Source organism: Bos taurus, chromosome 16 (genome assembly GCF_002263795.3).
Source record: "Bos taurus isolate L1 Dominette 01449 registration number 42190680 breed Hereford chromosome 16, ARS-UCD2.0, whole genome shotgun sequence".
Lineage (NCBI taxonomy): Eukaryota > Metazoa > Chordata > Mammalia > Artiodactyla > Bovidae > Bos > Bos taurus.
The window spans coordinates 40,161,346-40,175,409 of NC_037343.1; the positions used below are offsets into that span (position 1 = coordinate 40,161,346).

The 14,064-nt window shown below is 42.6% G+C and overlaps 1 protein-coding gene across 1 annotated transcript; it reads left to right on the forward strand.

The window, feature by feature from the left end:
• The first annotated feature begins 56 nt into the window (after positions 1-56).
• Positions 57-8,077, forward strand: FASLG (Fas ligand). The gene is made up of 4 exons (NM_001098859.2): positions 57-581; positions 1,181-1,226; positions 5,529-5,585; positions 6,854-8,077. The coding sequence occupies exons 1-4, from the start codon at positions 246-248 to the stop codon at positions 7,246-7,248; spliced, it is 834 nt and encodes a 277-aa protein (NP_001092329.1). The 5' UTR covers positions 57-245; the 3' UTR covers positions 7,249-8,077.
• The last annotated feature ends 5,987 nt before the right edge of the window (positions 8,078-14,064 follow it).

A 14,064-nucleotide genomic window follows, 5' to 3' on the forward strand; every position in this document is an offset into this window, starting at 1 on the left:
GGTTTGCTCTGAGTTTCTTGAGGCTTCTCAGGGTCAGATGCAGAGTGAGTGGGTGTCTCTTTGAGAAGCCGAAAGAGAACGAAAGAGAGGTGTTTCCCTCAGTTCTGGAAACTCTATAAAGAGAGAACCGGCTTCCTTCTCTTGAGCAGTCAGAAACAGGAGTCTGGCCTTTGACACCTGGGCCTCCACACGACTGAAGAAGAGGAAAACCCTGGGCTGGGGGCTGGCCTGAGGCACTGGATGCCATGCAGCAGCCCTTGAATTACCCATACCCCCCAATCTTCTGGGTGGACAGCAGTGCCAGCTCCCCCTGGGCCTCTCCAGGATCAGTCTTCCCCTGTCCGTCCTCAGTGCCAGGAAGGCCGGGGCAAAGGAGGCCACCACCACCGCCACCCCCAACACTACCGCCACCGCCACCCCTGCCTCCACTACCGCCACCACCTCTGAAGAAGAGGAGGGACCACAACACAGGCCTGTGTCTCCTTGTGATGTTTTTCATGGTTCTGGTGGCCCTGGTTGGATTGGGGCTGGGGATATTTCAGCTCTTCCATCTACAGAAGGAGTTGGCTGAACTCAGAGAGGTAAGCTGCCTGGGGGATTGCCACACCCTGAAGGTGCAGGGGTGGGGGATGGGGTGAAACTGCCCTGCTGAAGTGGGGGAGGAGGGCAACAGGAATCCACATGGACCACACTTGGCTTGCAGCGTACTTCTCAATCCTTTCTTCCTGTCTTAGAAATGAATCACACTAGCCATCCTATTCTACCTGCAGAGAAATGGGGGCTCATATGGGTGGAAGGAGTATTTTCTATCTTGGGAGGGATCAGGATCAAATTAGGACTGGCAGTTAAGAGTTCTTCCTTTCTCAGTTGGCTGATCATCTGAGAAAGGAAGACCTTTACTACCTACCTCATACTTGATTCAACAAAGAAAAGGAACTTGGCATCTGAGAAGTGAATTTGTTCAAATGCACAAACTAAATTTCCCTGGAAGTGCTTAAAAGTATTAGAACTATTTCAAATCGCAAAACTGAGGCATGGACAGGCACAATTGCTTGGCCAGAGTCTGAGTTAGGAGAGGTTCTGCGTGCTTAGATTTCCTTTCCAGTGCTTAGTTTATTTGACAGTTCTTCCTTTGCTTAAAGAGCTTCATAGTTATTATATATCTTTTCTCTTTTGCCAGTCCACCAGCCAAAGGCATACAGCATCATCTTTGGAGAAGCAAATAGGTGAGTTTTTTTATGCTTGCACACTGAGTTTCTAAAAACAGTCCTCAGCACCGAACCATGTTGGAGGAGTACCTTGAATTCCATCTTATTCTTGGGCACATATAGACTATGGAAGAGAAATCCTAACCAATTCCAAAATCTCATGTCATTTTGGTTCTTGAAACTGCCCTAAAATATGAAGTGAGTTTAACTGTTCAAAATTAGTTTAGTTAAGTATCACAAAAAAATTCAAAACTAATTTCTGCTTGAATTTGGAAAGAGAAACACACATGTACAACCCTGGACCTTTGCCCCCACAAGGAGCTGGCTCCAGGCCTGCCCCCTTCCTCAGGCCTCCTGATTCCCATGCACAGGGCGGCGGCTATAGCTCCTCAGGAGAGAAGGGGAGGTGCAGGCAGACACAGCTGTTGCTGGGAAAGATCCTTGCTCTCCTATTTAAACTCTATAAGAGATTACTTAAGAGTCAGATCTGATTTAAATTTTAATAGGTTATATTTAAGCTTTTAAAGAGTGGGCAAGCAGTCATCCACATTAGGGTGGTTCTCTTGCAGCCGCTGGAAAGCTTGGAGGAAAATGTTAGGCATTTTTCAGAGGGTAGTCCCACTTCACTCGGAGACAATCATGCACTATTTTTGATAATAAAGGGAAATCCTCTATGTGACATCCAGGACAGGAAGATCACAATGTTGAACGTCGGCCTCTTAAAGTTTCAGGACATAGTTTGGGAAACTGTGGATTTAGAATACTCATTAAACTAAGATGGAAAGGAGCTTAGAGAACATCCAGTCCAGTCATCTCACCTTTCAGAAGAGAAACAAAACACCAGACAGATTAGTAATGTGCCCAAGACCTCTGGGCACAGAGGCTGGAATGGGGCTGAGAAGGAACTCAGGCTCCTGATGCCTTGTCACCTCCAGCTCTTACCAGTACATGCTCTGGCCCTGTGACACAGGGAAACTCCTACTCCTATCTGTCTCTGATGGTCATGGAATGAGAAATAAAGATGACAGGCAAGATGCCTCTGCAAAGAGAAGACAGCATTGGTCATCTAGTCAGGGAAGCCTGCTCCAAATTCTCAGGCTGTGCCTGAGAAACCCAAGACACCCTATTGCCCTGGAAGGTAGGCTCTTGTAGGAGCTATTGGTAAGGTCCTCTGGTTTCTAATTCTGGGTATGAACCTGTAAAGAGAAATTCCAGATGTACCCAAGCAGAGTACAAATGTTCGTTAGAAGAATAAAGCTTCTGGAGGATTTCTAATATAAAATAGCTTTGAAGATCAGTGAAATGTGGCCGGTAAAAGGGGTACCAAATTACTCATCTTTCAACACTCTCTAGAGTCCTTTTAGTGATTAAAAATCAAGTTAGCAGATGAGTCAGATCAACCTGTCCCAATAACAAGTATTAAGTATCTTCCTTAGGCCAAACCAGATGGGCCAGAAATTGGTGTGTTATCACATAGAAATCAAATTAGCAACTCTACTAATGAGATAAGAGATGCAAATTTTAAAAAGGGGGATACCTAGGTTGACCCATCTAATTAGTGAAGTTTAAAAAAATAAAGCCCAATTGGCAAAAAATGTGAGTGAAAAGGGTCTGCTTAGTGACAGTCAGTGGGCATGTAAATTGCTGCTGCTGCTGCTCCTAAGTCACTTCAGTCGTGTCAGACTCTGTGCGACCCCATAGGCAGCAGCCCACCAGGCTCCCCCGTCCCTGGGATTCTCCAGGCAAGAACACTGGAGTGGGTTGCCATTTCCTTCTCCAATGCATGAACGTGAGAAGTGAAAGTGAGGTCGCTCAGTCGTGTCCGACTCTTATCGACCCCATGGACTGCAGCCTACCAGGCTCCTCCGTCCATGGGATTTTCCAGGCAAGAGTACTGGAATGGGGTGCCATTGCCTTCTCCACTATACCTTCTCTAAAGAGCAGTTGGGAAAAATATATCAAAGGATTAATACTGTTAATTTACCTTGTAATCTCATCACTAAAGCTATCTAAAGAAAATAAAATGTGTCTGAAAATTTATAATAAGGATGTTCACCACTTTCTTAGAAGACTATTTCTAATAAACCATTTAGGAGACAGTTAAATGCCACTCAATAGGAAATTAGTTAAACACATCACAGTGTATTCACACAAGAGCATAACATGCAGCAACTAAAGCTGTATACTAGAAGGACATTCAATATCATAGAGATTGTCCATGTTGTTAGATAAAAAAACAAGTTATAAAACAGTGTATTTCATTTAATATTCACTCTTTAAATACATATACATATTTTCATATTCTTAGTAAGCATCTAGAAGGACTTATACTCCAACAGGTTAACTGGGAGGTACTTACTACTGTAGATTATTTAAACTTTCTTATTTGGTTCACTGTCATTTTTCCACAGTTAACTCACTGAATCTTTTATTCTTTCACAAATGTTCTTGGAGTGCTTCCTGCATGCCAGTCTGGGTGTGGGTTAGTGGGTGATAGCAGAACAAGAGAGACAAGGGGCCTGCTCTCATGGAGCTCTTAGCATGCTAGAGAAGATAAACAAAAGCAAGCAAACAGACAACAGACTTTCAAGCTGTGCTAAATGCAACCTAAGATAGAATGGTCTGGAAAGTCCCCTCTAAGGAGGTGTTGTTAATGTGAGTGTGTGTATGTGTGGCGGAGGGGCCGGGGGTGTGGGAGGCTGGGAAAAGCAGTCCAGCTCTGAGAATGTCATGTGCAAAGACCCTGGAGCAGGAAACAGTCATCCTCAAAAGTGTAGGGTATATTTCTACTTTATTTATTCCAGCATTTATCCAGCAGATATTTTTATTGAGTACCTTCTATGAGACCAACACTTGAGGGATATAAAGATAGGCAGCATGTGGTTCTCTGTTCCATTTCCTGTCAGTTTATGGCTGAATGCCAGATAGCTGCACAGATGGTTTGTGGTATAGGAATGTAGAAGAGACTCAGTTTTGCCTTTCCTGTTCGCTAACACCTCACTCATGATGTGTGGTCTTGGGCAGCTACAGAGGGAATGACTGCTCACATCATAGTCTCGGTGGGAGCATGCGCACATCATATGGAGTTTTACAGGCTAACCGTGAGGAGCCTGCTGTGGATGAGCACTCTTCTATGCAACTTTCTTCAAAGTCTAAGTTAGCTGAACTCATTAGCCAAATGGTAGTGCTATTCCACTGAAATATCTCAAGTCAGAGAAATAGTATCTATTTTGAGAACTGTTGTCTATTTTCAATCTTTCAATTTAATTTAATGCACATATACTGATTGCATGCCCTGGGTTAGAAACTGAGCTAATTACTCTGGTAGATGAAACATATAGTAAGGAATTTGCTATTTATTTGGAGGAGTAAGACCAGTCATCCAGTTACCATTGAAAAAAAGGTGAGTCAGAATGGACAAAATAGGGTGAAGCCAGAATGCTTCCAGGTTTCAGTGGAGGGAAAAATCATATTTGATTAGAAAGGCTTGGGAATGTTTTCCAGGAAAAGAGATATTTTAGGTGGTGTTTGTAGTGTCAATAGAAATTTGACACAGAGATCAGTTTGGGAGGGCATTCCAGGCAGGAAGAGTAGCACGGACAAAAGCACAGAGGCAGGAGGCTGGGTGTGCTCAGAACTGTTGTGTGGCAGTGTCCAGGGTAGGGGAGTGAGCCAGAGGAGGCTGGACAGATGGGCAGAGAGCGTGTGGTGGGGAACACCTGTGTGCAATTACCTGTTTAATGAGGAGTCATTCGCGGTGTTTGAGACCTTAGAGGAATTAATCTGTGGCCAACTGTAGAATGCCGCTGGGGAAGACCTAGTGGCCTGGACATTAGCAGTCTTCTTCAACCTTTGTCCTGTAGTCCTGAGGGCAGCAGAGCCAGAGACGCAAGAGCCCGGGATTTGGACTCAGGAGACCTGAGTGTTGGTCCCACTCTGACACTGAGTTAGCGGGTCTTCTTGGACAAGTCACCCAACTTCCAAGCTCATTTTGGCATCTGTAAGGATTGCCGCCTCAAAGGATTGTTGGGAGTTATAAATGCAGTAACTTATATGGAGGGCTTTATAAACTGACCTTTATATTGTTTTGTAATTTATAATTTATGCATGTCTATCTTAATTTGACTCCTTTTTACCTGTTTCTGAAATATAGGCTGCTGTAAGTCCTGCAGTTTGGACTTGAATGATTAGTGGATGTTAGACTGTTGCCATTTATGCTTATAAAAATATCTTTTATTTAAATGCCCTGTTTAGAGTCCCACAAAAAAGAATAGTAGTTATGTCACTTTTACATGTATCTTTCATCTCTCTATAATACAGGTCACCCCAGTCCACCCTCTGAGAAAAAGGAACTGAAAAAAGCAGCTCATTTAACAGGTCTGTATCTGGAGGGCTATCTTGGGAAAGCCTTTGGCAAAAAGCAGAGTAGCTGGTTGGTTTCCGTGACTGTGCTCTGAGGGAGATGATACTTTCCAGTGACAGTATTTGAAACCCAAGAGTAGTCACATCTTTCTAGTTACGTCAACACCACACACATGCACACACACACACACACACACACACACACACACACACACACAAAGGGCGGCTCTGGGCAAGGCCCTGCTCTAAACAGGAGAAATGGAGCTGCTTATGACATGATCCCTGCTCATAAGGAGCTCACTCTCTTCACTCGCTCCAAGGACCCTTGGGGAATTTGGGACACAGGTCCAAGAGGTGAGAGCTGGGGAGATGGTGAACAGTGAATTATTTCAATATGTGTTTCCCTGGTTTTCTGGGAGAGCTTTACTCTGTCCATGCAGAAATAGGAGAAGGGAGGCTGGGTCCTGGCACACGTGGTCGTGCCGTGGAGTGACATGATTTGATAGCAAGACAGTGGGGGCACTGTCAGTGTGAAGTCCACCAGTATCTGCAAAGTGGATGCGTATCACAGAAACTGGCATGCTGCTGTCCCTGAAACTATGTCAGCAGAGGCTGTAAAATGATCCAGTTTAGATCAACAGATATTTCTTAAGCACATGCTTTGTGCCAAACCTGGGGCATGTGGAGTTGAATCACACATGGCACCTGCCTTCAAGGAGCTTACAATCTAATAGGGAAAGACATGAAAGGTATGAAAGCAATATTTTCAGCATTCTCTGCTTGAAGTAGGTATGTACACCATGCTGTGCAGATACAAAGGAAAGGGGATTTTTGCCCATACTGAAGAATCTTTCGTGTAGGTGAAGAGTTGGACTAGATGATTCCTAAGATCCTTTCCAACTTTAGAACTTCAGAGTTCCTTGGATTTGACTTCTCCTCTCATGAAGAGACTCAAACTCTAGCAATCTGGATGCTAGTTCTGAACCTCTGTTCATAGAATCTCTGTTCCAGAGAGCTAAAATCATCCTAGTCTTTTCTCACTGCAGCTGGTTAGAAACATATGTTATTGTCCCAGTTGTGTGGATGATAAAATCGAGGGAGTCAATTTGATAAACGTGCTGAAGAAGTTCAGTAACAGGTCAGGTCTGACCCATCACCCAGTTCTCTGTCACTTAGGGAAAAAGCATTTGCTCAAGGAATCGTCCACAGTTTTGCCTTGAAAGCTTGATCTGTGGGATACATGAGCATTCCTGGCTGAAAGCTCCTCTCTGGTTTGATTTCAGGCAAGCTCAACTCAAGATCCATCCCTTTGGAATGGGAAGACACCTATGGAATTGCCCTGGTCTCTGGGGTGAAGTACAAGAAGGGCAGCCTTGTGATCAATGAAACTGGGCTGTATTTTGTGTATTCCAAAGTGTACTTCCGGGGTCAGTCCTGCAACAACCAGCCCCTGAGCCACAAGGTCTACTCCAGGAACTTTAGGTACCCCCAGGACATGGTGCTGATGGAGGGGAAGATGATGAACTACTGCACTTCTGGCAAGATGTGGGCCCGCAGCAGCTACCTGGGGGCTGTATTCAATCTAACCAGTGCTGACCATTTATATGTCAATGTATCTGAACTCTCTCTGGTCAGTTTTGAGGAATCTAAGACATTTTTTGGCTTATATAAACTCTAAGAAAAGCACTCTGGGATTCTCTCCATTATGATTCCTTATTACAGGCCCTGAGAATATTGTCTTGAATGAGAGTTTTCTGAAGTCCACTTGAGGTCATGAGCGAAGACATGAACCAGGAGGATCTTGAGACCACAGAGTCCAGCAGGTCTACAGTTCCTTATCTCACCTAAGGTCCACAAACCAGACAGGAGGAGGACTGTGAGCAATGAACATGAAACTCTGGGCTGCCATGTGGAGGTGCAAAGGCAGGGAAAAGTGACTACCAGTTGCTTGTGTCAGCAACTACACTCATCTTAAGTGGCCTAGTGCATTCGGACACATTGAAAATGGCACCTTTGAACTCACCTCTTGGGGTGGGTCTACTGTCTACCTCAGGGGAGGCTGTCTTTCATGTATATGGATATGACATGAATGTATAAGGGATGGGAAAAGAGGACCAGGCTTGCATGATAAGCTAAAGAGACTGAAAGGCCAGCATCCCACTGGCAGCATCTTTATTTCTAGATGTACAGTCTGAGCCATCAGGTCATGTTAACAGAGAAGCAAAAGAAATCTTTTGGGAACTTAATGCACTCCCTATACAGCATGTATATTTCCAGTGCAATTGTAGGGGTGTGTGTGTGTGTGTGTGTGTGTGAGTGTGAGTATGTGACTAGAGGGTTACATAAGTAGAAAGAATGTGGAAATTGGGAAGGGCATGTTAGAATATGGGCTGCATTTGATGGTAGATTTTGAATGCTTTTTGGTAACCAACTCTAATAGTCCTCAAAGCTCTTTGATTGTCAGTTATTAATGCTGTTTTCCCATAATATAACCATATTTATATGTATTTTGTACATTTTTAATGAAAAGAATACCCATAACAAAAACTATATTTTATAATATAGGTAGGCATTATAAGTGTTCTATTTGGAAATCACTAAGGTTTGTATCTTTTCCTTATTATTTCTTTTCTCCATGGCTTCCTCATTCATTATGACTTAAGCCCACTTAAAGAAGAATATACTAGTGTGAGAAGAGTTATGAGGCAGACCTTTGCATCTTTGCCAGGCTCTCCTCTCCTCACTATATTCTCTTTCCCTTCTTTCTCCTACTACCCAGTTTCCATTACCAATATTATTGCCAGTGTTAAGCTCACCTATTTCCCATAGATTTGATGACAGTTTGTCTTTTCGTGGTGGCAGAGACATGGCACAATGGAAAGGGCATAAACTTTGGGCCTAAAAACCTGAATTTGAATCTTCGTTCCTCTACTTAATAACTATGCAGGTCACTTGACCTTTTTTGGACAAAAGTGGGGTAATACGTACATAAAGTATCTGATACATAGTGGAATGTCAAAAATAGTATCTGCCATTATTAATAAGGGGAGGTACATCATTCTCCAGAAGAAGCTACAAATCTGAGAGATCCATCCAAACACCTGTTTCTTGCCCTCTCACCTTGGTCAGTCACAATGACCTTTTCCTATTTTGTCCAAATGCTTATTACCATGACTTCTCCTTATATTTTGTCACTGTTAAAAATAACACTTCTGTTAAAATTTGACTTCAGCACCTTATTTTCACAACACAATCTCCTGTAATTCCAACTCAATTGGTCCAACATTTTCTCTCCTAAAATATATATTTTTCCATATTTGACATTCAATTAATAAATAATATCATTTTCTTGCTTATCTATCAACTCCTTCTTTATCTTCACTCTTTTCCATGATCTGTCATTACAATTAGTACCTTGGAAAGACCCTGAACTCCAAAATACTCTGTTACAGTCACTATTTTCCTCTTGTAAAAATTTCATTTTCTTTATGCTGGCATCCTAGCAGCTGGATGTTGCTGGAGAAAAATAACTCCAACTGATTGATTAGTTTCATTTTATTTTTATCTATCATCTACTTAAATCAGCCAATCAATTATTTATCCATCAGTGAATTATTTCTGTCTTTTGATTTATTTGAATAGGTAATACATGCACATGGTACAAATTGTAAAAGGTGTACGAAGATATAGGATGAAAGTAAGTCCTCTTCTCGTCCTGTCCTGTGGCTCCACCTCTGCCCACAAGGAACATCACTGTCTCCTTCTGTAACTTTTGCGAGATGGTCTATACACAAATATGACATCACTTTATGTCAGGGTTTCCCAGCCTCGGTTCTGTTGACATTCTGGGCTCCTGATTCTTGTTGTGAGGGTTGTCCTGCCTGCACATTTAGTATGTTTAGCAGTATCCCTGCCTGCTACCCTCTAGATACCAGTAGCATTCCCCTCCCGCCCTGTGTGATAACCAAAAATATCACCAAATGAGGCCAAATGTCCCCAGGCTGGGGGTGAGGAGACAAAGTCCCTCCTGGTTGAGAACCACTGCTTTTTATTAGTGATCAGAGATTTCAAATCAGCATTCAAAGGCCCACCACTTTTTCTTCAGTTTCTTCATGAGCATTTTTTTTTTTTTCACTGTTTGAGACAATTACATCATGTCTTTTCCTCTTGTAAACCAACCACATCCCCTCCTCCCACCATGGAATCTCACTTCTACCACTGAAACACAAACCCACCTGCATCTGAATGATCTCTTTCTTCCATCCAATACGGAGGAGGAAGAGGACCATTTATTTGTGCACTAGACTCATTTCCTCTTCCCTGCTTTACCTGTTTAAAAATTTTCTTCTTTCTTCTTGATCTTCAAACTAGCTGTCTATGAAATAATGCCCACTAGCATGTAATACATATATACTCACGTATTCCCTTTCACTAAAAGATAAATCAAACCACAAAACAACCCAAACCTTTCTTTAACCTTCCTCTTCCATCAGTAATGGCTTCGTTTCTCATTTTCCTGGTAGAGACAAACATCTGAGAAGGTTCTTTCCACACACATGAGCTCCATTTTTTTTTAGCCAGGAATCTGGCTAGGTTATTTATTTGACCATTTAAAAAAATCTGGTTTTTTTTTTTTTCCTGTTAGAATAAAAGTTCCAAAAGCAAGACCTTTTCTGTTGTGTTTGCCTTTGTATTTATTCCAGATTACCTAACTCAGTGCCAGCACATATTGCTGCTGCTGCTAAGTCGCTTCAGTCGTGTCCAACTCTATGCGACCCCATAGATGGCAGCCCACCAGGCTCCCCCTTCCCTGGGATTCTCCAGGCAATAGTACTGGAGTGGGTTGCCATTTCCTTCTCCAATGCATGAAAGTGAAAAGTGAAAGTGAAGTCGCTCAGTTGTGTCCAACTCTTAGCGACCCCATGGACTGCAGCCTGCCAGGCTCCTCCATCCATGGAATTTTCCAGGCAAGAGTATTGGAGTGAGGTGCCATTGCCTTCTCCGCCAGCACATATTAGGTGCTCAATAAATATTTGTTGACTAAATAACTTTAATCATAAGGCAAAGGCCTTTCAGTGGATATGTTTTTCAGAGTAGTGAATCCATAGCTGTGTTGCCTCATGGATGTGTGTGCATGTTTATCCATCTTTGACTAGATTATCCAATGGTAGTTTGAGGCTACAGATGAAAAAAAATTGTGCATCTTAATTCATGGAATTAGAAAACAAGAAAGATCTAATTGGTCCTTGGAATTACCAGGAGCTTTGGGGAGAATGTTGAGGAAAATTTTTAGGTAATTAGAGCTGAAACTGTCATTTGGAAGATACTCAATACATATTTGTTTTCCCTGGTAGTTCAGACAGTAAGGAATCTGCCTGCAGTGCAGGAGTCCCGGGTTCGATCCCTGGGTCTGGAAGATCCCCTGGAGAAGGGAATGGCAACCCACTCCAGTATTCTCGCCTAGGAAATTCCATGGACAGAGGAGCCTGGCAGACCATAGGGTCTCAAATGATCGGACATGACTGAGCCATTAACACTTTCACTTTTTTCAATATGTATTTGTTGAATAAATTAATGAACAAAACAAAAGGTCCAGGTTGGAGTACGTCACCTGATCGCCTTAAAACTCTTCTGTTGATTAATCTGCTTTATATGGTCAGGTTTCTGACCAGGTACCTCTTGGAGAAAGTCAGAGAGGTATTCACCCTTCTTTTGGCTGATTGTACTCCCAACCCTCACAATGAATTTTCCTCATCAGTTTCTTCTTCATATGGCTCCATCCATTGAAGTAAACTGGTTCTGATGGTCATGGGAAGTTGGCTGGACCATTTTTAGGGGTCAGTGGGCCCTTCTAGATAATGGTATTAGAGCAAAGAGGAAAGAGGAATGGTGCTGGGCATCCAGAGGGGACCTGATGCCATTAGCTAGTTGTGGTACTACTGGCCCTTTTACGCATCTGAGTCTGCTCTGCTAGGACGCCTTTGGGATTTTCTGAGGACAAGTTTGTAACTTACTATGCTTTAAATATTCATTTCAGGGAAGAGGTACTAACAGTTTCTTTAGCTATTTTTCTGTAAGCAGGAATACAAGGGATGTCAAAACTCTAAAACTTTTGGAATGTGCTCAACAAAAATAGAGTCAGCCATCGTTCCCTTATGAAATGCTAAACCCAAAGTAGAACACTTATTGAAAAAAAAAAAAGGTCACCTCTGGTTCAGTAGTTTGAGGTTTTCTTTCTTTTGCTTCAAAGAACTAAAAACGTAGAAAACCATATTTTTTTTCTTAGCCCCCCAGAGTGGTGACTTTGTATCCTCTGAAGTAGGTTTTGACTTACCACAGCTTTTCAGAAAAAAAAGCTTTACTGGGGCCATCACTGTGAGAATGACTAACTTGAAACAACAGATCATTGGAAGACGTTGAATTGGTTAAGAAGCTGCCTCCTCAAAGCCACACTGTAAGATTTCCTTAAAGAGGTTAAACCATAGACATTTCTTGGTCCTTATCTAAGAAAGAGTGCTGTTAAATTGTATGTTAAATTACATTTTTTCAAAGGAGTTTGGTTAAGTTCTGATGTTAGTAGAAACAATTTTTTACTTTCTCTTTGTGTGTATGTATTTGTGTGTTTCTTTTCCAGGGTTTTGAATTATCCAGAGGCAGAATGAGGTAATCCTAGGAAAGCTGAATTAAAGCCCATTCCTTAGGGCCTTCAGACTCAAAAATGGACATTATTCAGAAATAATATAACTACTGATAGTAGCCAGGAATCTTTGGGATTCATCTAGAAACCACCAGCCTTGGAAATATAGACAGCTAAGTGGGTATTTTGCTCCTTACATTTCACCCAGAGGGTAGAAAAGCATCACCTCAATGACAACTTTCTTGCTGTCGCTAAAGTTTTCCCTTTGCTGGCAGACATTTCTTCACTGTTCTACCTGGTACATCTTTAGAGAAAAGTGCACTGGGCCTGTCTCTTCTCTTTCTCGGAGACCCCTTCAATTCTATGGGGTTATCCTTTCTTCTCTTTCTCAGTAGAATGACATGAACCTCAATCACATTCTGTTGAAAGTTGTCTTCTGTTCTAAAAGTTGTCCTAAGTTTTCTGAAAATTTCAGGAAAGACCTCCATTCTTTGAGCGTCCACATGACATTAACAGCAGGTTTCCTGGCTCTCACCTGGATTCTGGCAGTGCATGTTCTCTAAGGTACTCCTACGGTGGACCATCTGCGTTGCCCTCAAGGCACTCCTACCACAGGTTGCTGGGTGTACACAAATTTTATTGACAGTTTGGGGCTAATGGATAGAGATTACATTATACACACAGTGTAAGTTACACCTAAAATTGAGTGTTAGACATCACCAGCATCCCTCAAATTTGCTGCAGTTATTTCCTTAAATGTGTCACCCCAAATCCTAGTACTTGAAAGGAAGCATATGCTCATTCATTCAAAAACTGTTCAATGTCTCCCATCTACCAGAAACTATCCAAGATACCATGAGTACGACAAAAAATAGTCTCTTATGGAGTTATGTTCTAATGGAGACATGGTAAATAGACAACAGAAAAGAAGCAAGTGTCTAGTTAGTTATGGGCTCCCCAGGCGGTGCAGTGGTATGGGTGGCAGTGCCTGCCAATGCAGGAGAGGCAAGAGATCCAGGTTCAATTCCTGGGTCAGGAAGACTCCCATGGAGAAAGAAATGGCTACCCACTCCAGGATTCCTGCCTGGAGAATCTCACGAATCTCCTCCTCTCAGAGGAGCCTGATGGGCCACAATCCATGGGGTCGCAAAGAGTCGGACTTGACTGAGTGACTGAACACACACAGTAAGTGCTAATGAAGAAATTGTAAGGGAGATAAGATGGTGGAGAGGGGAGAAGAAGGAGGGGATTGTTTGATAAGTGCTGAGGGGATACCACTCAGAACACATGAAGCAGAGAAATTAAAATGCAAAGGCATAAGACGAAAAAGGTATATGGTTGGAGTGGAGTGAGTTGATGAAAACTGGTTGGAAAGGTTACCAGAGGCCAGATGATGTAGGGCCTTGGGAACTTTGTAAAAGAGTATGGATTTTATTCTAAGGGTCATAGAAAGGCTTTAAAGGGCTAGAAACAGAGAGTGATGTGACCTCTAGTTGTTTATGAAGAACAACAGCCTCTGAGTTGGGAGGACAGTTGTAGGCTGCTTTAGCACTCCAGGTTGGAGAGGGCAGTGGCTTGAACCAGGGTACTGAGAGTCAATTTGATGTTAGTGTTAAACAAATTTGTTAATGGATTGGATGTGGGACATGAGGGAAGTGACAGTTCTTTCATTTTTTGTCTGAGCAATTGGGAGGATGCTGTGCCATTTACATAGTATGGTTTTGCTACTCTCGAGTAGGAGGTACAGTTTGTGTTGGAGTCAGAAAACTGTTGTCTGGGGATTCTCTCATGGCTCAGTGATAAAGAATCCACCTGCCATTGCAGGGGACATGGGTTTGATCCCTGGTCTGGGAAGAA